Source organism: Diabrotica undecimpunctata, chromosome 9 (assembly GCF_040954645.1).
Source record: "Diabrotica undecimpunctata isolate CICGRU chromosome 9, icDiaUnde3, whole genome shotgun sequence".
NCBI lineage: Eukaryota > Metazoa > Arthropoda > Insecta > Coleoptera > Chrysomelidae > Diabrotica > Diabrotica undecimpunctata.
The window spans coordinates 123783978-123809652 of NC_092811.1; the positions used below are offsets into that span (position 1 = coordinate 123783978).

The 25675-nt window shown below is 34.1% G+C and overlaps 1 protein-coding gene and 1 non-coding gene across 2 annotated transcripts in view; one reads left to right on the forward strand and one right to left on the reverse strand.

The window, feature by feature from the left end:
- Positions 1 to 23381, forward strand: part of LOC140449974 (tektin-2) — a 52867-nt gene extending 29486 nt beyond the window's left edge. The window contains exons 5-6 of the mRNA XM_072543391.1: positions 8132 to 8470; positions 22991 to 23381. Coding sequence (XP_072399492.1) covers positions 8132 to 8470; positions 22991 to 23297 — 646 coding nt within the window. The 3' untranslated portion in view covers positions 23298 to 23381. The remainder of the gene's footprint in view (positions 1 to 8131; positions 8471 to 22990) is intronic.
- LOC140451558 (U6 spliceosomal RNA) lies at positions 18845 to 18951 on the reverse strand. Its single transcript, XR_011952080.1, has one exon. It is a non-coding gene; the product is annotated as a U6 spliceosomal RNA (small nuclear RNA).
- Positions 23382 to 25675: the final 2294 nt, after the last annotated feature.

Genomic DNA, 25675 nt, shown 5'->3' on the forward strand with positions numbered 1-25675 from the left:
GCTTACGATAGCTTTAAAGTTAACTTAAAAAAGGTGGACTGATAGTTCGCGAAAATCAAATCTCAATAGTTCGATAGAATTTAATTGATAAATTGTTTAGTTATTTACTTCCTGGGAACATAAAAATTTAACGTCAATCAGTCTACAGTGATTATTTTGAAATAATTTAGTTATCTATAAAACAGTAAAATAAGTAAACAAATAAATGTATTGTATTTAAATTAATAATTGGAAACGTGCTACTGATATTAATATACTTAAAAAAGGGGTTTTTACGAGTGTATTGTTCATACACGTGTAGTAGGTGTTATAAATAATAGTCATAGTAAAATCCCAAGAAATCCCTCAAAAGCTTAAGGTTCAATGTCAGTATTCACTGACATCATCTCTTACCTCGGTGCGAATTTAAATTGATTGAAAAAATGCACAGAATATGAAGTCTATTTTACTTTACATTTTTTTTACTTCCAAAAGGCTTTGATAACCGTGGAGGTTAAACACTATACTAACTTTATTAACCTACTTTGTTGGGAGTTGAGGGGTAACAAATTAGTTTTTTATTATTTTTTGTTTCCATTTTTTGACTTATGGAGTTCTCTTTTAATTTTCTTAAGGGCTTTGCGATAATTCTAAGAAAAAATATTTATTTTATATTCGGGATACTTGTTTATACCTTTTTATTAAAAATATTTGGAATCCTTCCGTAATCTCGCATTTTGTTTTTGTCTAATCTGCATCTTTTAGTCTGTATCGTATCTCCAGAAAGATCAGCTGTCCTGTGTTTCACAAGACACAGATTAAGTTTAGCTGATAAGTTATGTAAGTTAGATAGAATACAATTTAAATATATCAAAATATGTTTAGGTGTAATAAAGTCGTCACCAAATCATGCAATTTTAGCCAAAACACGAGAGACTCCTTTATCTGTTCTAAGACAATAATTAGGAAATAAAAGGTGAATAAAATACATGATATATATTGCATTTCTTTCTTTTTATTTGAAACTGCTTCAACCACAAGGGTTATTAGCAATGGTCGATTTTACAAATAACATAAATATAAAAAAAAACAAGGAATACAATTAGATTTTGTTGATTAGTCCTGAGGAAACCAAAAAAAGTATGGTATGATTGTGGTTACTATGTTCACTTAGAATGTCTTTTATTGTTGTACGTAATTGTTCAAGTTGCCTTTCAAATGCGTATAACGGACACTCCACTAATAAGTGATGTATTGTTAGATCACTATCACACGCGTAACACAAAGGTTTGGGTTGCTTCTGTAGTAGGGAATCATGTGTGATCTTGGTGTGTCCTAATCGTAGTCTGGAGATGATAACTTGATCTCTTCTTTTCATAGATAGCTTCCATGGTAGGACAGTTTATTTTATGTATCTAAGGTTAGAATTTGAGACATCCCATGTTTCCTGCTATTTGTTCATTATTTTCTTTTTAACATATTGTTTGACGTCAAGGTGATGACAAGTAGAAATTGACAATGAAATTGGTTTCTCAATTACTTGTTTTGCAACGTTGTCGGCTCTTTCTTTTTTTTATTCCAAAATGTGAAGAGGTTCAAAAAAATTGAACAGTTCGATGATTGATTTGGCATATCATAAGTTCCGACTTATTTAAGCTTAAAATAGGGTGTTTAGTAAAAAGTTTGTTTAATGAGGGTAATGAACTCAACGAATCACTAATTATTAGGCTATTAACAATGTAGGGAGTTGAAATGACCGTTCTTCGCTGGTTGTTCGCTGCACAAATGCAGCACTCACTCCATTTTCCGATTTTGAGGCATCAGTATAAATGTGAATGAACTTAAGACTTAACTTAAGAATTAACTTCTCTAAGGCTTTGGTTTTAAAGAGGTATGATGAAGTATCAGATATTTTAAATGATGTAAGACTGATATCGCACTTTGGGAGAGAAAGTGTCCATGGTGGAGGATTATCAGAATTTGTAAGTATGTATATAGGAGGTACAGTGATGTCTAGGTTATTTAAAATTATGCTGATACGATGATAGAATGGTGGATCTAATCTTCTTCTTGTCTAAAACGTCGAGAAAAATCTGTCAGCAAACGTGTTTCTAAAAGTAGCATATGAAAGACTTAAATATTCCCTTCTAAGGTAAAGTAAAGGCTGCCCAGATTCACAGTAGATGCTCTTAATGGGGCTTGCGTAATGTGTCCCCAATGCTATCCTAATTGCGGAATTATGAACTGGATCGAGAATTTTTAGTATTGAAGTTTTTGCCGAGTTGTACGCAACTGCCCCATAATCAAGTTTTGAGCGAATTAGGGATCTGTATAAAGTCATTAATGTTTGAAAGTCCGCGCCCCATTGCTTGTGAGCTATACTTCTTAACAAATTTAGTCCATTTTGTGTAGATTGTCGAAGAAACTGCACATGTTTTTTCCAAGTTAAACGATTATCTAATTTCATGCCAAGAAAATAAATAGATTTTACATATTTAATAGAAATGTTATTTAATACTAGGTTTGGCGGGATTAAACTAGCTCTAAAGCGTTTGCTGAAAATCATAGCTTTTGTTTTATTGGGAGAGAACCGCAGACCAGTAGTATTAGACAAGTTTTCTAGTTTACTAATGGCTCCTTAAATATGATGTGATATTGATGATGAATTTTTCCTTCTTGAGTATATGACCAGGTCGTCTACACATAGACAGGCTTTGACTAGAGGTGAAAGTGAGTTGGTAATATTATTGATTGTAAAGTAACATTAAGAGTGGATCCTTGAGTAATACCGTTTGATTGGGTTTTAATATCAGAATAAGTGCTGTCTATTCGAACTTGGACATGTCGCTTCAGTAGAAAGTTTCGGATAAAATGCAAGATGTTTCCTTGAATTGACCAGCTTGACAAGGTATTTAAAATATCTTGTCTCCAAATTGTGTCATACTCTTGAGTTATATCGAAGAAAACAGCTAAAAAGTCCTGCCCACAGCCAAATGCTTCATGTACTACAGACTTTATGTCTACTATGTTATCAGTAGTAGATCTAAATTTTCTCAAGCCTCTTTAAATTGAGCTAAGAAGTTTATCTTTCTCTAGGTGTTACAGTAATCTACTACTGACCATTTTCTCCAGTAGTTTACATTAGGAACATGTTAAAGAGATGGTTCTGTAGGATTCTGGACTCGATTTACTTTTACCATTTTTAAGTACGGGAATTATGATAGAATTATCAATCGACAGGAAAAACATTTTTTGTCCAAATAAAATTGTAGAGGTCTAGTAGATACTGCTTGCCTTCAACAGGTAAAGCTTTAAGAAATATGGTTGGGATGTTGTAAGGTCCGGCACTTCTTTGATTGGTTAAGAGATTCAAGAAGCTCATCCATTATAAATACCACATTTAAAGGTGGTCATAATCAATGTTAGACCCATCAAAGTTCTTTTTATGATTTAAAAAATTTATTGGTAAGTTTTCGCCACTCGACTGTTTTTGGTATGTATTTGCTAGAACTGCAGCTATCTCCTATTTTAATGAGTATGTTTTAGTATCTTGTTCTAGGTAGTGAATAGCATTGAAAGATTTATTTCCATACATTCTGTTGACCATTTTCCAAACATCTGCAGTAGGAGTAGATGAGTTTATGGAAGATATATTTTTTTTCCAGGCTCTAGTCTATTAAATTCCAGTTTATTGTTTAAGGTTGGGTATCTCTTAAGCTTTTAGAAGGCTCTTTCGGAATCTTTTGTATCTTTTTCACATGCAGCATTCCACCAGCAGACTGGATTATGATCAAGTCAATTTCCGCCTCTTTATCAAAAGGGGAATCAAGTTCAATGTATATCCTGAAATTAAGGAAGAGTAAAGAGGCTAATTGGCATTTTTCAATGACTATTTATCAATGGGAATAGATGAGGGTCTCTGGTTATTATTGGATATTAATATAGGAAAATGATCGCTTCCATATTAATAAGACATAACTTCCCAAGATAATGATGGCTGTACAGAAGGATCACAAAGAGATAAATCTAGTGGAGACCCATCACTTGTAAAAGTATTAAATCGGGTTATGCGTCCGTCATTGAGAATATTTATATTAAGTTCTGATTTAATTTGATTTTACTGCCTAGAGAGTCCACTTTTTTAACTCCCCATAAAAATTATGAGCGTTTAAATCACCTTCTATTATTCGAGGTTGAGGAATCGATTCAAAAAGGTTAACTAGGTCATTTTTAGATGGATCTTGGCCAGGGGGATATAGAGATTACAGATACTTACTTTTTGAGGTTCTTTAAGAATTATGATTAGTTTTTAAAAGGATTAAGTCAACTTCAAATGGTTCATGGATATAGATAGCAACACCTCCACTAACATGGCATCCAGTCGTTCTATTCTTAAAATATGGTGTATAGTTTTTAAGATTGTGACACGAATTTCCTTTGAAATGTGTTTTTTTGCAAACATAGGATGGACGGATGAAATTTATTTATAAGAATTTTAAGATCTTCTAAATGGGTATGGTACCCATTTAGGTTCCATTGAATAATAGAATTGAAAATAGTTTAATCAATCAACCAAGTCTCCGGAAAGGAATCGCTAGGATCATCGGTAGAAATATTACTAATAATTTGTTGTTGTTTGTAAAAATTACTGGTACTCGTAAAAGCTAATATTAAATATCAATTATCACTAATTGCTGATATGTTTAATGTTCGGAATTTCGAACGAGAATCCTATAATGCATTTCTTTTAAATAAAATAGCAGTCATTAATTTCGCGAACCTAACAAATCATTACTGAAACAGAATGCTTCTCCATTGGTTGATGCCTTTATTAATACGAATGTATATAATTAATAAAAAAAAAGGCTGAGAGGAAAGCTAAAAATCAAACTAGAAGAATCTCAGCATGACTATAGAAAATGAAGGAGTACCCAAGATCTGGGTACTCGATATGCTGCACTGAGACCAGTAGAAGACAAGATATTGCGCAAAGGAAATGAGATCCATATATGCTTTATTGATTTCGAAAAATCTTTTGTTAGCATAAGAAGGAAAGATATATAAATGTATATGTGTTTGAAGAAAAGAGGAGTACAAATTAATATGCTAGAACTTATTAAATCCCTATATAAAAATAACAAAATAAAAATAAGGACACCTAATCAAAAATCTGATTAATTTGAGACAAAGATAGCTGTGCTATATCCAGGAATTGATAAATATGTAAAATCCGTAAACTAATTTTCGAAACCAAATTCAGATTTTTGCTTTAATCTGCGCCTTCTAAGAATTGCAAGGCAAAACAGATGTTGATAAAGATGTTATTAGAGACATGGGGAATCTAAAAATTGCATTCCACAACATATCTCCTCAACTAAGCAAAAATCCTTAGCGAATTGGTTTCTAGTACTCGTACAGAGTATATCGGAATAAAAGGAAAAAAGATAGTTAAGATTTGACTTCACGTACAGATTTTATTCCGACATACTCTGTACGAGTACTAGAAACCAATTCGCTAAGGATTTTTGCTTAGTTGAGATATGTTGTGGAATGCAATTTTTAGATTCCTAATGTCTCTAATAACATCTTTATCAACGTCTGTTTTGCCTTGCAATTCTTAGAAGGCGCAGATTAAGATACGGATTTTAATATCAGATGTCGCTATTTGCGTCTATACGAAGCCATGTTAGAGTAGCTTCCTAAGGCAGAAAAAATTTATTTTCACGTTCAGAGCGACTCATAGCACACTACCACCTAGCATTGAAACTTCCGTGTTAACGAATAAAACAATGATTGGCGCATCACCTAGTGACCGGGAGCGTAACTATATATACATGGCGCTAAATTCAAAAGTTTAGTAATATTGCCTAGGATTGTGAACTCATTTTAAAGTAAAGGAAAATCGATATAATCCTAAAATAACAAGAAAAATCATTATCATATACGATAATAAATATTTTTCGTATACTTTTTGGGTTTTCTTGTTATGTTGAGACTAATATTTATTTTCCATTACATTAAAATGTCAAAGTGATTAATAAAATTAAAGAATAAAATATAGAATAAAACCTTTATTTATAAAAATGTTACAAGAAATGTTATATGTGTTACAAGAAATATTAATAATACAAACCAAGTGTAGTATAATTTAGTTTTCTTAATGTTGTGAAAACAACTGGTCAGTATTTAAATAATTGTTTTGTCATTCTTATGTCAAGTTTTATGTGAATAAAAGCCTAATTCTGTAAAAGGCATTTTACTACAATTTTAGTCGCATAAATTTACAATTCAGGGCTCTTAACAGCACTCACCCATTTATAAAACATATTCATATAATTTCGTGGACTTGGAAAACGGTAATGCTTGCTAGTAGTATCCATGCAATCTGGAACACAACATCTTCTTCTTTGTTCATTTCTTCGTTTTTCCATTGGTATTCCATATAATGTGTTCGATGTCATAATAAAAAATCGTCTAAAATTGTACCTTTTTGCACTACTTATATAAAAAAATTTAAATTATAAAATAAATTATAAAAAATAAAACAAATACAAACATGGCGCCGTATTTGTCTAAACTCAACTTTGAATTGACCACAGCACACTCTTTGACCTTGGCTATCCCTGTTACCAATCTAGGTGTAATTTTATCTATGGAGCGACTGTGAATAGCCGTCTCTGAAGAGCCCTTTTAGGGCGATATACGTATAACCGGATACACAGACTCACTGTACGTGAAGTCAACTCTTAACTGTCTTTTTTCCTTTTATTCCTGATGAATATGTGTTGAAAAAGAAGCAGAACAAGAATATTGTCCTATATTCTCTTCAATTTTCGATTTAATATCGCAATCTATTTCATAGATAAAAAATAAAACTTTTCCTCGTCCGAATATAATAAAAATATACATTTCCTTTAAAAATATTGACATAATGATTCCACTGTTTGCTTATCTGATGCTGTAAAATTATTCACACATCGTGGGCAAAATTGTTTAAAAAACAAGTAATTCCTCATTACAAACAACAATAAAAAAACTCATTTCAAGCATTTACTCATAACTTATCGGGAAATTTGTGATATCATTGATTGTATAATTATTTTTTAAATTTTATCTTAAGGAGTAAAAATATTAAAAATGATGTATAAAGTCTATAAAAGTGAAACAGTTTATTAATCTTTTTGTCTTTTTTGTTTAGATTTCTTTCTTAGTGTATTGTTTCCAGTATTAACTGGATTATCTAAACCTTATTTTCTCTCACTCTGTTTCTAGCAAACCAATTATTTTTTCTGTGCTTTTCTTCCAATTCAAATAAATTGTTCTATTTTTAACACAAAACAAAATAAATTGGTTAATTTGTATTTTGAAATCTATTTTAGAATTATAAATCAAAAATCGCTTAGTGTTTATGCTAGAAATTAAAAAAAAACAAAAATAAAGCTTATTTTCTTCTTCTTTCTATAGTTCCTTCTCCTATCGCAGATTGGCTATCATCACAGCTATCCGTATTATGATCATAACAGTCAAGATCCCTTGCCGTTGTTAATATAACATTTCAAAATTGACAATTACATTTTTTGATAGATTTTAGAATCAATCAATGTTTTCAAAAGTTAAATTAAAAAATTAATATAAAATTACTTAAATTGGGAATCTTCCGGCGTTCTGTGTTTCTGTGTTTTTGCTGATTTATTTAGTAGATTAATTTTTGATGTTTCTTCATAATAAGAACATTTTAATGCTACAGATCTTTTAAAGGTAAGATCATTTACTTAATTGTTTTTCATATTAGATGTATCGCTAATAATACTCTTTTAGATGAACTGATGATGCCCATTGAACAGTGGGCGAAACGTCTTCAATAAATAGATAAAGTAGCACAACTCTTGTCTTTTTATCTCCAAATTGACCGAAAATATCCCATTCACTTACGAGTGCACTTTATATATATGGATAACGTTTATTTTGATTTGGTTTACCAACTCTGTAAAATGTAACAGGACTTTCTTGACATCCAATGACTTCTAGGGCTAAATTTAGTAGGTTCAGTGATGCTTCTAACCCATTTATCTAAATTTTACTCCAAGAAAATATTTTCTATTTTTATTTAATTACATTAAAACAATTTTACATCAAATATAACCTCTTTTAGTTCTGTTCCATATGAAACTTGGCTGGAACATACACGAAACACCAAGCAACTAGCCGACAACGAACTGGCTGATACCCTCAAACTTAGAGAATCTCTTTTTGTGGTAAGAGAAAGAGCCCGCAACGACATGTTGGCTCAAAGAGACCGCGTGGATTTTATCTTGCGTAAACGCATCTACGATATCCAGAGGGTGCGAAATGAGATCGAATGGCAACAGCTGAAGATGAGGGAAGAAATGGAGAAGGTGCTGAAGGAAATCCGAGATTTGGAGGCTGCACTTCTGGCGAAAACTGATGCGTTGAAGTTGGCAGAAACACGATTGGAAAATCGGTCATATAGGTAAGAGTAACCTTAATATTTTTTTAATGATCCAGTCAGTTATCAGTCCATAATGATGGTGAGTTACTCTGACAAATTTGTATCAACTCGACAATAAAATTTTTTTTATCAGTGTCGTATCGACCAAAAACCAAAATGCGTTATAAAGGCGAAGAGTGCAACTTTCTTAAGAGAGTAATCTTCAAAACTTATAAGTAGCATGAAATTTCGGTTTTGAATTTTGGCAACAAATGTGAAGAATTTGAAATATGCCTAAGAAACGCTGAATTTAAACTATTACTTCACAAACGATCAATGAAACTACACAACTTCACTTGCAAATTCCACCCAATAAATTCTTCGTTTTTAGGCATATTCAACTGACTTCATATGCGACAAAATACAAAAATTGCATACAAAAGCTGAACCTTAAGACTGACTCATGAGAGCCTCATGAGTCATATTTTAAAAGTACTGCTGAAAGTAATACATAAGAGAAATATAAAAGGCTAGAGGAAGATATTAGAGAGACGAAGTTCGGGTTCCGAAATGGAATGGGAACTCGAGAAGGACTTCTTCTTCTTAAAGTGCCCTCTCCTCAATGGAGGTTGGCTACTACAATTTTAAAATCTTCTCTATCTTCAGCTGTTTTTATTAGCTGTTCAAAATTTAGCCCTGTCCATTGTCGGATGTTTCTGAGCCACGATAGTCTTTTCCTTCCTAGGCCTCTCTTTCCCTCGATTTTTCCTTTCACTATAAGTTGGGCATATTGGTACTTATTATTTCTCAGTATGTGGCCTAGGTATGATGTTTTTCTAACTTTTACTGTGTTAAAAAGTTCTCTTTCCTTGCCTATTCTATGCAGCACGTCTTCGTTTGAGGTATGCGATGTAGATGAAATTTTGAGCATTCTCCGGTAGATCCACATTTCAAAGGCCTCCAATTTATTTACGGTTGATGTTTTTAGGGTCCACGTTTCAACTGCATATAGAAGAGTCGACCAGATGTAGCATTTTGATAAACGTAGTCGAATTTCGAGTTTTATTCGAGAATCACAAAGCAGTTTTTTTATTTTTTCGAAATATTTTCTGGCCTGTTCTATTCTCGATGTTATTTCTAGATCAGGATTTAGGCTGCTATCGATCCAACATTCCATGTACTTAAATCTATTGACCTGTTCTAAAATGTGCCCATTTATTGTGCAAGGTTAAGGTACGTTTTGGTTTTTTCGGATTGACTTGGTTTTTTTAATGTTTATTTTCATACCAAATTGCTCACAGGTCGAGTTGGTCTTGTCGATGATTCGTTGTAGACCTACGTCGGAATCCGCAATTAACACTGTATCATCGGCGTATCTGATACTGTTGATATTTACGCCATTCATCTTGACTCCATCCTTGGAATCCTCCAATGCTTCTTTAAATAGAAACTCGGAGTAAAGATTAAACAGCAGAGGCGACAGAACACATCCTTGTCTAACTCCCCTCCTAATTTCTACTTCTGCGGATGTGAAACCTTCGATCCTAACTCTGGCGTTTTGGTTCCAGTACAAGTTTTTTAAGAATTTGATGTCTTTTCCATCTAAACCGACTTCTTGCAAACGTTCTAATAGTAGGTCGTGTCTTACTCTATCAAATGCTTTTTCGAAGTCTATAAAGCATATAAATATATCTTTCTGTTGGTCGTAACATTTTTGGGCGAGAACTAGTAAACTGAACAGGGCTTCTCTCGTTCCCATGCCGGCTCTGAATCCAAACTGATCGTCTCCGATGATTGTTTCGCACTTTCTATAGATACGATTATGTACGATTTTTAGTAGGACTTTTACTGCATGACTCATAAGGCTTATCAGACGGAACTCATTGCAGTGTTGTGGGTTTGGCTTTTTTGGTAGTGGGATGAATATTGACTCCAGCCAATCTTGGGGTATTTTACCTGTATCATAAATGCGATTGAATAAAAGGACAAATATTTCGATATTTTCTTCGCTGATTAATTTTAACGTTTCTGGGTATATTCCGTCTGGACCTGGGCTTTTATTTGTTTTAAGATGATTAATTGCATTTATGATTTCAGATTTCAGAATTGTTGGCCCTTCGTTGTTATTTTCCAATCTTGGTTCTTCTCGTATGTCGTGAAAAAGAATTTTAATATAGTTTTCCCATTCTTTTTCGAGAAGGACTATTTGCCATCAACATATTGATTCAGCGATGCCGGAATGTAAACGTTGATCTACATTTGTGCTTTGTTGACTACGAAAAAGCTTTCGATAAAATAAGACATGAAAAACTAATATCAATACTTATGAACAAGCGCATTGACAGTAAAATCATAAATATAGTGCAAACAATTTTATTGGAACCAAAGTGCCATAGTTCAAATTGATGGGCAACACTCAGAAGTAATGAAGATCTGTAGAGGAGTTAGACAGGGATGTATTTTATCGCCACTTTTGTTTAACTTATATTCTAAAGAAATTTTCCAAAACACGCTCAATAATATCAAAGCGCCAGTTACCGTTAACGGAAAATTAATTAACAACTTACGATATGCAGACGACACTGTGATCATAGCAACGAGTATAGAAGATCTACAACATTTATTATCGAAAGCTTAAGTATAAATAATTCTGAGATGGGAATTACTATAAACGCTAAAAAAACGAAGTACATGCAAAAAGACCACAAAATATACATCACCTATTGACAATCAATGGTAATGTGATAGAACAAGTAGAAAAATATCAGTACTTGGGAATTTTGATCAATGAAACCAATGATCATACTGCAGAAATAAACAGGCGAATAGAGATTGCCAGATCAGCATTTATACTAATGAAGCCACTCCTAACGTGCAAAAATCTAAATTTGGAGATCAAACTACGTACCATTCGCTGTTATATATTTTCAATATTATTATATGGAGCTGAGACTTGGATATTAAAAAAATGCAATTTAAAAAGAATCGAGGCTTTCAAACTCTGGTTATACTGCAGGGTATTAAAAATATCATGGATTGGTAGAATTACAAATAAAGAAGTACTGGAGAGGGTTGGGAAAGAAATAGAACTAATCAGCACTATACAAATCAGAAAACTGGAATACCTAGGCCACGTGACGAGGGGACCAAAATATGAAATTTTGAGACTCATAATACAGGGAAAGATTCAAGGAAGAAGATCTGTTGACCGAAGGCAGAACTTATGGTTGAAGAATCTACGTGATTGGTATCAATGCAGATCGATTGATTTGTTTAGAGCAGCAAGTTCAAAAATAAAAATAGCCATTATGATTGCCAACTTCCGTAGGGAGACGGCACTCTATGAAGAAGAAGTGGATTGGATTAAAACATGCCCCAACTACGTTTAAAAAAATTGAAGACCTAAACATGTTATTTACTGATAAGTTCAAAACGAATCCATCCGAAAGTAGAAGGCAATAAAACACTGAAAACTTTGTTTTCAAAACTTCTACAAGATTTATTATAATATCTTATCACCGCAGCTGTTTCGGCAGAGTACCTTTCCCAAGTGATCTATTTTTGGGTATGAGAGTTTTATTGTTATATAAAAGAAATGTCCATCAAGTAACGGTCGAATCCATCACTTATTTAAAAGAAGTAGGTGGGTTAAATAAATGTTACTAAGAAGTTAATTGAGAACAAGAATAACGCGACTATGAAAAAAATGAACACTGAAAGATGATGTACAAAGACCATTGTTGTAAATTAGGGGATAACTCCAATGGACAGAAAGAAAGAATAGAGTAGTAGTGGAAAAATTCCAAGCCATTTGCCTTACTGTGCTAAATTTCAAATTTTATAAGGATTGGGTTTAAAAATTAAATTTTTCATAATTTTCAATTAATTTTTCTGCTATAACTACCAGATAGAACTTTCATTACTCATTATATTATTCTTGATATCATGTTCACCATAGTATCGAAATATTTGAGTCATTTTACAGTTCCATATTCATTAAAATGAGATTACGAACTATTCGAAACTCCCTTAATTAAAAAAATATTACCAAATATCAATACTGTTAAAATATTTTTAATATAAAAAAAATTGCACTCGACATTAGAGGCGATCAAAGTCATCGAAAAACGTTTTAAACGAAGGTTAATTATGTTGGTATCTGTTAAAATATTCCAAAAATACATTTCAAGCATGCATTAATCTTTAATTCTGATAGACAAACAGTGAACTTGAATAAAAAGGTATTAAAAATATATTAAGTAGATAAAAAATGAAATTTTGATGCAGATGCTTGAAAATTTATTATGCTTTATTTTCTATAATAGTTTGAAAAATGAGTTTAAATTCTCTTTGCAATCTTTTACTTTCATTTTAACGTGTTTTCTCTACCTAAAGAGTGAAAAAGATAGTGTTTTCGAGGGTAAACTGTAAATTCATGTCGGAGTAAAAGGTTACTCCTAGTGACGTTCTACAGCCTCCAGTAAAAGGCTTTAAATTTGCGGTTCAGCTAATGGACAGCCGGAGTGTGACGTCACGGCGGCCATATTGTTATTATTACTTTCCAAACAAAAGTTTTTTTTTTATTTACAAACTCGCATCAGCCTGTAAGGCTATTAGCGAAAAAAAGAAAAAGTATTAACAATAACTGAATACCATAACAATTAAATTTTGTATAAATAGTTTATTGTTTTTAGATATTGGATAATCACTTTGGCACCGCACTTTAAGAATAGTTCTCTCAAATTCTCCGGGATTCCGAATTTACATCTTTCAGCACTGTGTAATGAGCACTCCACTAGAAGGTGTTTTACTGTTAGCGGGGTCTCGCAAGCATAACACTCCGGTTGGAGATCTATTGTCATCAGATGTCCACGTGTAAGGCGATCCAAGCCGAAGTCGTGTGATGATATCCTGAGAAAAACGATTGGTGGAACTATCAGACCATGGTTGAAATATTGGTTTTATCTCAAGATATTTGGCCTGTTTTTTGTGCCATCTGCTATTCCATATGTTAACCATTTTTCTGTGGAAATATGATTTGAGATCTGTCGCTGGAGTTATTGGATAGAACTTTTTTATTTATTTTATTTAGCATATGGACTTTCACAGTACGATAAATATACAAATACAATAATATTTATATATTTAAACACTAAAGATGACAGAATGAATGACACTAAATATTAATGTCCAATTTACATAGCCATTCAATTGCTTCTGGGGAACATTCCGCAAAGTCCTGGAGGTTTCCACGGTAGGCACGATTCAAGCAGTCTGAAACACAATGGCTTATGGTCTGTCTAGATTGTCCGCAATCGCACTGTGGACTTTCTGCACGACCCCACCTGAACAGCGAATCAGCACATTTACCATATCCGGTACGTATACGATTAAGCCTTGCCCAAGTGGACCGGGGCAGATTTGATCCAATGAAACCCTGAGTTGGGGTGGATATCTTAATATAGTCCGATTCTACTGTTGGCATCCATCTTGTTGTCCATTGCCTATGTATATCATAGGAATTACCAATTTTTCGGGCAGATCGTATTGGGGGATTTCTAGATCTCAGTCGCTGGTGCTCTTTTGAGATGTCTGGGATATCTTGATGTATTGGTAATTGTACGTTGGCTACAATTTTCTGGTACTCTCTCACTAATGCTGCTGTACGGCGTAGATCTGGTGGAGCAATATTGCTCAGAGATGGCAGCCATCTCACTGGCGTTGGTTTTATTGTTCCAGTGATTATTCTCATGGTTTGGTTAAGTTGGACATCGATTTTGCTTGTATGTGCACTATTTAGCCATACTGGTGCACAATATTCTGCCACTGAAGAAACCAAAGCTAGAGCAGAGGTCCGAAGAGTATCTGCAGAAGCACCCCAAGTTGTTCCGGCAAGTTTTGATATTAAGTTATTTCTTGTTCTTAGTTTACCGGCTGTGTTTGTAAGATGACTTTTGAAGGTGAGTGTTCTATCAAGTGTGACGCCTAGATATTTGGGGTTGTTGTTATGTTTGATAGCTGTATCATTTAGAGTTACATTGAGAGTATCGCCCGCAAGTTGATTCGACAGGTGAAAGAGACAGGTTTCAGTTTTGCTTGTGTTAGGACGTAAGCGCCAGTTCTTAAAATAGTTACTTAGTGTAGTTAAGTCCTCGTTTAGAGCTCGTTCTCCTGCTTCTTTACTATTATCTTGGAAGCCAATGGCCAGGTCGTCAGCATAAGCAAATTTTCTTGATTTTGTTTCAGGTATATCTGCTGTATAAAGGTTAAATAATAAAGGAGCTAGCACTGAGCCTTGAGGTAAGCCGTTGTTAAGTTTTCTAACGTTACTCTGTGCATCATTCATATATACCTGAAACAGTCTGTTAGTCAGTAGATTGTTTATCAGCTGACAAGTTTTGAGGCAAGGTATGATTTTCATCAGCTTATAAATAAGGTCCTCTCTCCACACAGTGTCATACGCAGCCGTGAGATCTATAAATGTTATGGCAGATTTTTCGCGTCTTTCAAAGCCAGCTTTAATAAATGTAGTTAAGGACAGCACTTGGTCAGCTTATTCAATTGGTATTGCATCCTCAATGGTGTCACATATTCGGTTATATAAAAGTCGTTCTAGTAATTTATAACAGCAACTGAGTAAGGCAATAGGCCGGTAACTTTCAGGCAGCTTGTTGTCTTTGCCAGGCTTCTGGATTGCGATAATTTTTGTTCTTTTGAATTCTGGGGGTAGCACAGCTGTATTCACAATGTCGCTAAAGAATTTTTTGAGCCACTGTCGTGTTTTTGAACCAGTGTGGACTATAAACTCAGGATACATCCCATCGAAGCCTGCTGCTTTTCCTGTTTTAGTTTGATTAAGCGCTTCGTTTATTTCATCCAATGAGAAGGCACGTGAGTATTCTGATGTTGCGGGAGTATTTGCTTTAAGTTGTTTAAGAGCTCTTTTTACGGTAGATGTATGAGTTTTCTCAGATGGAGCTCGGGAGTTCTCAATTATTCTATTGGCTATTTTATTTGGCTCAATTGTTGATTTGTTTAAGTGTTGCGCTCTGCTTGCTTCGCCCAGTTTGCGGATCAGTCCCCATGCCATTCGACTGGAACGTGAGAAATCAATATGTTCTACGGTAGACTTCCATTTATTAAGTCTTGTTGAGTCCAGTGACTTCAGTAAGTTGTCACCAATTTCGGGATCTTCTGATTTCAAAAATTCGTCATATAGTTTTTGGCTTTCTTCCGTCCAGCCTGGGATGTGCTCCTTTCGAAAACCTCGGGGGATATGTTTTTTGGCGATAGAGATAACCATTCCTAAAAAACGGTGATAATTGTTGGCCTTTGGGTCAATGAAGCGAATGCAGGTGTCCAGCTCTTTGGTGAATTCGGGCCAATTTCCTTTGTTAAAATTCCAACGGGGTCTCGGCGTGGATTCAACGATAGGAATTTGTATGCCTAGTTCGATTATGACAGGTCGATGTTGGCTGTGAGGGAAACTGGGAAGTACAGTTCGAGAGCTTGGAAGTGGTTGCATCTGTGAGTTAGTGGAAACCCAGCATAGATCAGGGTTGTAGCCTTTGCGCCATCTTCTAGAAAAGCAGGTAGTTTTATCTTTTAGACTATGGATAAGGTGAATATTATTTTCTTCGGCCCACTCCAGTAGTTTCTCCCCATTTTCATCATTGTTTTCATATCCCCATTTGTTGTGGTGACTGTTAAAGTCCCCAATGTAAACTGTAGGTTGGTTGTCTACAGCTTTTATTACATCTCCTGGCCATTTAGTTAATGGTGGTTTGTAGATGTTTTTTATGATTACGCCATTCACTTCTGTAGAGACTATGGACACATTATTTTTGCAGCTGCAGTCCGTCATCTTAGCATTTTGTATAATGTTATGCACGTAAGTTGCAGTGCCATAAACATTGCTGTAAGTGGCTCCAATCATGCTATATCCCGGAATTTTACCCCTCTTAAGAAGCTCGGTTTCCGATGGTGCGTGAGTTTCTTGAATGGTTATGACGTCAACGTTATTTTCGATTAGTAGTTTTGAAAGAAATTCGGATTTTGATCTACTAATTCCTTCTATGTTTATTTGACATATACGGAGGGTAGGCCCGATACGTCTCGTCAAATGGTGTTGATAAACACCTTTGTAGTTTTTCATATTTCTATATGGAGATTCCTGTTCTTATTTTTCTTTATCGTACTGGTTGCCAGGAGAGCTCAGCGGCTAGTTTGGCGTCCAAAAATTGATAGACCATTTAGCGTTACCCAGGGTGCACCACGTGGAGGCGATCTATCATTACACCCCCGATGAACTCAATAGTTGTGTCCTCTAAGGCTTCCGGTGCATATTTATCCGCCAGATCGTTTCCCGTGATTCCAATATGAGATGGCACCCACAGGAAAGCAATGTTTCTGTGATTTAGGTTGTGCAATTCTTGTCTAATGAGTATGGCCACAGGATGGGATGAATAGATTTTTGAGATCATTTCTAGAGAACTTAGTGAGTCAGTAATTATTAAGAAGTTAGATTCAGGGCATTTTGTAACGTGACATATGGCTTTATATATTGCAAATGGTTCTCCTGTTAAAATAGTATTAGTCTCCGCTAGTTTATACTTCTTTATTTCATCCTTTATTACAAAGGCAGATGCTACACTGCTACACTCTGTTCTAGATCCATCTGTGAATAACTGTTTAAAGGAAGAAAATTGAGAAATTAAGGTTTGATATTTAAAATTAATTAGATGATTGCTTTCTTTCTTATTTTCTGATAATAGGTCCAAATCTATGTGAGGAGAAGATATTAGCCAAGGAGGGGAAGTTGGCATCTTGCTAGGATAGATTTCGAGGACTTTAAGGTTTAATTCATTTATTTTTCGTCTGCATCTTTTGTAAAAGGGAATGTGGGTTTTTGCATGCTGGATATTCGAGCAGCGAATGGTTTGGTGATATTGTATAGAGTACCGCTTCGATGCATATGAGAGCATTAATTACTGTCTTCTTAAATCTAAAGGTAGTTCACCGAGTTCGGCCTGAAGACTTAAGATAGGGGTTGTTCTAAATGCACCGCTTATTATTCTAAGAGCGTTATTTTGAATGGCGTCTAAAACTTTAATACATAATCGATCTTGGAGCGGATCAGATTTCTATATAATATGAGTAGAGTTCTACCGTCCGCTTCCAGAAAGACATTTCAAGAGGTTTAGTCTTTTTTGACATATAGCTGATATATAACATACCTATTTACAACTTGTATATCGATTTCAAACAGGCGTTTGATGGAGTAAATCGACAAAAGATGTTAAAGCAACTATCTATATTAGGGATACCCAATAAGTTGGTTAAACTTATACGAATGACTGGAGGGTTCCAAAGCTATGGTGAGAATAGATAGAGATATAACGCAGGCCTTTGATATTGAAAATGGAGTTAGACAAGGTGATACCTTATCAACAACACTTTTTAATCTAACTTTAGAAGCTGTTGTTAGAAAACTGGATATAAATGGCTGTATTAATACAAGATCAATGCAAATATGCGCATATGCGGATGATGTTGCCATAATAAGCCGCAACAAAAGGGTATTAAGCGAAAAAGTTATATAATTGAAACGAGAAGCTGCTACTTTTGGTCTATATATAAATGAAAACAAAACAAAATATATGGAGTGCATAAATTCGAATGAACATGAGAATCTGAAGGTAGACAACCATACCTACAAATTAATATGCCTCCACTTTTCCCTCATCAACATCAGTCCAGAAATACAAGCACGGATTCTTAGCGGTAATAAGTGCTTTTATGCATACAAAGACTTAATAAAAAGTAAGTTACTGAATCGTGAGTCTAAGCTGAGAATCTACAAAACAGTATTTAGATCAGTGGTCACATATGGATGTGAAACGTGGACTCTCTCAACCACTGATGAAAATCAACTGAGAATATTTGAGCGCAAAATACTAAGGAAGATATTTGGACCAACCCAATGCAGCGATGGTTCGTGGAGAATTAAAATGAACCACGAGCTGGATGAACTAATGCAGAGCGCAGATATTGTTAGATTTGTAAAGTCATAAAGACTAAACTGGGCTGGTCACCTAGAAAGAATGCCAGATAATCGAGCTGTAGAAGTAGTCCAGCGATGGAAGCCCCAAGGAAACAGAACAAGAGGAAGGGCCCGTAAAAGATGGATAGACGACGTAGAGAGTGATCTTAAAACCATGAACATCAGCCAGTGGCGAAGGAAAATATTCGACAGAATGGAAGGACATTGTTATGCAGGCCAAGACTCACAAAGGGTTGTAGCGCCATTAGAAGAAGAAGAAGAAGCTGATATATATTTGATGTGGTCCTTCCAGGTTAGAGCTTGATCAAATATTAAACCTAGATATTTAATTGTATTTACATGTTCAAGTGTCTAAAAATGTGGAATGCTTCACGATTTTGCGTGTTATCCTTGCACAGGTGCCATGCTAATCTTCTCTGTATCGTTCCAATTTTAGTATATGTACCGCCGAAGCGATTACCCAAATAAAAGTTGAAATACCCAATCTCAAGACTTTTTAATTTCTATAAAGTTAAAATTTTGCTTCCTCTGCTGCTTTTTCTTTTAAGTATAGTGTTTTTACGATAATACCGTCATAATTCAGTGTTCTATTTCTATGAAATATAGTTTAAAAGTTTAAATTAAAGAAATTCTAACCGTACCTTATTGGTACATGCATTTTACTGCTATTTTTATAAAACAACATGCTTTATTATTTACACAACCTTGTAAAATTGTTGTAGTAACTATTAGAATACTTAGATATTGCAAAAGCGGAAAGATTCTGTAAAAGAAATGAAAAAATATCCAAAAAATACAAATTATCCACACTAAACAAGGTTTGTTTGGAAAGTGAAACTGACAGATGTCAATAAAATCTACATCATCACTCCGGCAGTCCATTCACTATCGAAGAGAGGTCTGCCGACTTCTTGTTACTTCATATACATATATCGCACATCGGCAACAACACTGTCACAAGTCAAAATTCAGTATTTTTTTTATTTTTGTTACATTAAATGGGTATTTTGTTAAACTTTCGTCAGCATCACTGCCGAAAAGATATTTTGTCATATAAGAGCTAGATGGCGACTTATGTCTATTAAAGCTATAACTATTTTTGTAGAACTCTATTCAGCAACAGTGTAACAACTCACTTATGACAGTGTTGCAGTAATATTTATATATATATATATTTTTTCCAAATTAAGTGTGCTATAATACTATTATTTACTAATAGCGGTAGGTCTCGACAACAATACTGTCACATTATTCTGAAAGTCACATGGGGTGTTTTCTGTTTGTTAATAATGTTTTTTGTGAATTTGTCATAGAAAAATGATTGATCGGTCAAAATACATCTACAGAGATAGCTGTCAGCAAATAGCTGACATCTATAGAGATTACAAAACAATTTGTATAAAAGAAAATAAAAGTTATGGGAATGTCACCATGTTCTCACGAATTTCTAGGAATGAATTTAATATCTCATTTTTTCATCCTAAGAAAGATCAGTGCGGTACGTGTGAAGAGTATAAAAAGTAAAAAGTAAGAGTAAGGTCCATTGACAAGAAAATTATGATCGTCATTTAAAGGAAAAAGCTCTGTCACGTATTAAAAAAGATAAATATAAGCAATGAAGCAAAGTACGTCAGTGTATTACTGTCTGTTTTGATTTACAGACAGTTCTCCAGACACCTTGTGGGGACATCAACTCCTTTAACTATAAATCAAAGTTAAGTACGTATACCTTTACTATATTTGACTTGGACTTATTAAATGGTTTCTGCTACGTCTTGCATGAAAAAGAAGGTAACCGCGGATCTAACGAGCTAGGATCACATTTATACTCATTTCTTAAAAATCAATATTCTAAAGGCCTTCCTGCTGTGTCATACTGCGACAATTGCTATGGCCAAAACAAAAACAAATTTATAACCTCGTTACTTCTTTATACAGTAAGTAAACTCGATATTCCTTCGATTTCTTTAAAGTTTTTGGTTGTTGGTGATACCCAAAATGAAGACGACAACATGAACTCCCTGATTAAAAAATAGAAAAAACGTGTGCTAAGATCTGGTCCCACTTACACTCCTTAGCAATGGATTCCTGTAATTTCCAATGCAAAAAACTGGTGCTGCACGCAAAATTATAGAAATAAATTTTACAGATTTTTTTTTGACATAAAATATTTGCAGGAGAAAATGGAAACGAATTTTGTTTTAAATTCCGATGGAGAAAATGTTTTGTGGTCCGATATTGTAACTTTGAAAGTATTTGAAGATGAACTGTTTACCGTTTATTACAAAACTTATTATAGTGATAGCAACTTCAAAAAAACTTTAATTTCGAAAACAAACAGCAGAAATTCCATTTGCTTAACTCATGATAATATTGAATTAAAACACCTCTATAACGCACCATTGAAACTTGCCCAAAATAAATTAGATGCCTTGAGCTTTTGATGCAACAAAAATTACATCATTTTAAAATAGCATGACTTTTATCGATCTTTAGGATACAAAATAGACCCTTCTCTAAGTTTTTACAAGAGCAACATGCAACATTCATCAAAGAAAGGCATCAAAAAGCAGTAGTTACTTTAAAATTAATGTTAAAAATCTAAATAGATAAATGTTTCTAACGATTATTTTGTAATAGGTAATAAGCAAATTTACTTTATGTTCTTATGTTTTTACCTTTTTGTGGTATTTTTTTAAATAAATGTATTAAAATGTCTTAACAATTATTGTAACCTATCACAATTTTCACGTAGAACCGCAATTACTAACCACTATGAGCAGAAACAGTGGCACATTTTTATGATACACCTTTATTTTTTCAGCAACACAGACACATTTGTTAATAATTAATATGTTAGTTTTAAATTTCATCTTCATTTCATTTCATCTTCATAAAATCTTCATACCCGATTTATTCAAAATGGCAATTTTTGATTTATGACCGTGTTGTTACTGAGGTGCGAATATGTATATATATATATAAAGAAATTTAATCTTTGCAGATAAGTTAAATAGTAAACTCTTAAATATTGGGGAGATCTGTAAGAAAGACTCTAGTGAGTATCAATTGTTTCGCCGAACGTTTTCGCCAAAGAGAATTAATTTGGCTTATTAGACTATTAAACACCTTGTTATTATTTGGGTATTAAACACCTTTAATAGTTATGACATAAGGATGAGCAGGGAAAATAACAACATTAAAATAGATTGGTATCAAAAACCGACCCATTCTGGTAGAGACCTTAACTACCACTCTTACCATAATAATTCTATCAAAGTCAACTTAGTCAAACATATGAAAAATAGAGTAATAAAACTATCAGATCCTTCTTTTCATACAAAAAACCTACAAATCCTACAAAAACTTTTCATTTCAAACGCTTATCCAACATCATTAGTGAATAAGATTTTGTTTAACACTGTCTATAACGAGGGTACTTTACCTTCCTTCGCGACTAACAATGCTGATCCTGATGTCTTAAGTGGGAACCCGGTCTCGGATACTCCTATCAACAAATATTTTTCATTGCCATACTTCAGTGATATCACTCCGGGGTTAACAAGTGTTGAAAATAGCTTTGGTAATAATAATAACAATATTAAACTCAATGTGGCTTATAGATCAGCCCCAACAATTAATAATCCTTATTCTAAGATCAAAGACTCCTATAGATATGCTTAGTAACATTGTCTACAACATTCCATACCTCTCTTGCAACAATTCCTACATCGGCCAAACCTCTCAACTATTAAAATCACGTATCACACTACACAAAAGTGATTCTCGACTTCACCCTGACCGTTGTGCATTAGACAAACATGTCCATTCCACTGGTCATCTCATGGACTATACTAACACTACAATTCTCCACCGTAAGAACAATGTATTTTCAACAGGTGAATGCAGATATTTGATCGGTCAATTGTTGGCAAATGAAAGAAGAGTACCCTATAAAAAGGAATGGTGTACGATTATAAGTAAAAAAAGAACAAGGATGAAGTTTATATTTACAAAATAATTTGTTGGTTTTTCTGAGGCTTTGAAAACTATAAGTTTACTTAACATTAAAACAAAAAACTCAACGAAAAAAACACTGAATTAGAGCACTCGTTGATTTAATTGTCAGGTAATTCTATTTTCACAGGTGGCTTTATTAGGCTGTGTTGTTAGAGCTCTTTTATGGATAAAACGACACTAACGTATTGCTTTCTGATATTTGATGTTTGGTAACAAGAGCGTCTTGGTTACTCCTGTGAATTGCCTTCAAACATGTCGTCCGTAGGGTCCAGTGAGCTACGCAATTGTTAAGGACATTCGTGATCAAATTATTTAGGGTTCGTAAAATAAAATTTGTTCGATGGAAAATGGAACAATTTGGACTATTTTTTTTTTTAAGGAATAAGGGATATAATGGTTCTTATTTGTTATGTAATACCTCTAGTATATGTATATGTAAAAATATATGTAAAAGTATATGTAAAATACCTCTTTTTTAGACCTGGTGTTGAGCTATGCCGCGACGAACCGGAAAAAGGACTGAAGGAAGAAGTCCTCCAACTTCGCCAAACCCGTAAAGACTTACAAGACAAAATCGACTGCGCTAAAGCTACCTACAACGCTTTGGAGGACCAACAAGTTAGAATCGATAAAGATCTGGACGACAAAGGTCAGGGGCTTATGACCGACATTCGATGCCTAGACATGAGAATTAGACTGAGAACTGGAGAATTTGCAGGACCCGCAACTTCTACTGATCGGAATATTCAGTTGACTAGGATGGAGAAGGAGATTCCGCCTTCGTAAAATTTTGGTGTGCTCCATATCCGTCGACATCTGATATTTTGCCTAGCATTTTTGTTGTCGATGGATAATAAATATTTAAAATTCTACTTTGTTTTATTTTATTCTGATTTTGGTGCCATGAACTTTTTCTTTATTATTCCTACACCAATAAGTAATATACTACTTAATAATTTCATTTAATTAGAATTATACACATAAGTACACTTCTTCTTTTTTTCCTGCTTATAAGTAATTCTGCTAAATCAGTGGCGGATTGATACCTTTAGGAAAGGTTGCTACTCCATCTTTTACGCAGTCGTCCGATACTTCTTCTACTGATTGGTAATCTATCTCTTGCTATTTTGACTACACAAGTCTCCCCATTCTAATCATCTGATGATTTCATTCTTTTCTTCTATTTTTATTGTCCAGTCGATTTTCTTCTGTCTTTACTCCTCTTTCAATCTCTCAGCGCATTTCCTGTAATTCTTCTCAATACTCTCTTCTCCACTATTTCCAATAGCCCTTGTGTTATGGCTGTGTCGGGTCTTGTTTTTGATGCATTTCTGATTATTGGTCTTAAACTGTCTTTATAAATTCTTGACTCCATCTATTTGTTACACTATATGTCGGCTTCGTCATATAGTATTTATTTTTACGGCATTTTGCCAGTCTATTTACTTTTTGTACTTGATCTACCACTTCTTTGTCCATATCTCCATAGTGGGACAGTATAATTCTATTTTATTTCCATTACTTGTTTATTACTGATGGCATCGATTTTTATTTTATATCTGAATGGTTCTTTGCTGATTACTATTTTTTTTAGTTTAGTGAGTTGAGATTGTCCTTAAATTCTTTTGCTCTTATGTTAAATCTGTGGACAAGTCTTTGCAGACTATCTTCATCTTGGGCTATCAATATTACGTCGTCTGCGTAAGAGTATCTTTACTTCATTGTTTCCCAAATATATATTGATGGTTCAAAAACAACTAAAGCTGTGAGAGCATCTATAATAACTTAAAAATCCTTAAATTTATATTAATTAATGATAATACTGTTAATACTGACGGACCTGTTAAAAGAATGCCAGAGTACAGATGGCCTAGAAGAGGACTGGAACGGATCCCTCCTGAAAGAAGAAAAAAAGGACGACCACGTAGGAGTTGGCGCAACGATATTGATGAAGCAATGGCGGCAAGAGACTTAGAAGAGGCAACTGCATATGACAGAAACAGATGGAAATTGGGGACAGAGAAGCGACGACAGCCGTATTTAATCCGTTATTAAAAAAATGTTAATACTGTCAAAATAAAGAATATATCATCTAGATCCAATCCCATCTAGAAATAGAAGGCAGCAAAAAAGTTGATATTGCGAAATATGTGATAGCGATAATTCTGAAATTATAAATGTATGTCGTGCGAATATCCATTCTAGAAAATCCAACGTGTTAATAACAACATACGCAAAACATTGTCACAATTACACAATATTATAAATTATTTAAAAAACAATAACAAGTACTACAAAATTTAACGTAATGTAAAACTTAATAATATTTAATTGTAACCTTCTAATTTGTCACTATGAGCATCTAGTCAATGCGATTGCTTACATAAAAAAATAACTAATAGGAAGAGGATATGGGACACTCAGACTAAGATACATACCCATGTGAATAAAACCCGAATAATCTAAATGTACTCCACGTTGTATCGATACAACGTGGAGTACGCCAGGGGGACACCATATCGCCGAAACTGTTCACTACGCTTTTGGAATATATATGTAAAAGGGCAAAACTGACCGACAAGGGCATAAATATAAACGGAGAAAAGCTTAGCCATCTAAGGTTTGCAGATTATATTGTACTAATAGCTGATAGGATAGTTGAGGCCAAAGAACTTTTAAATCAGCTCTGCCTTTCCTCGCTAGAAGGGGGATTGAAAATAAATATATCTAAAATCCAGATGATGACAAATTTTGTAGTCAGCGAAGATATATGTGTAGGAACAAGATCCATAGACCAGGTAATGGCCTATAAATACCTAGGTCATAAGATTCGCATAGGAAAAGATAACCAAATCGTTGAGCTTCTCCGTCGTACAAGACTGACTTGGGAAGCCTTCGGCAAGCTGAACCATATTTTCAAATAGTCTGATATACCAATGTGCCTTAAAAGAAAAACGTTTAATCAGTGTGTTTTGCCAGTGTTAACTTACGGTGCGGAAACGTTGACCATGACAAGGAGAACAGTTCAAAAGATCCGTGTGTGTCAAAGGGCGATAGAGCGTGCTATGTTGGGCGTTTCACTACGAGACAAGATCCCAAATCGCCAGCTACGACAAAGAACAGGAGTGGCTGATGCAGTAGAGAGAGTAGCAACACTGAAATGG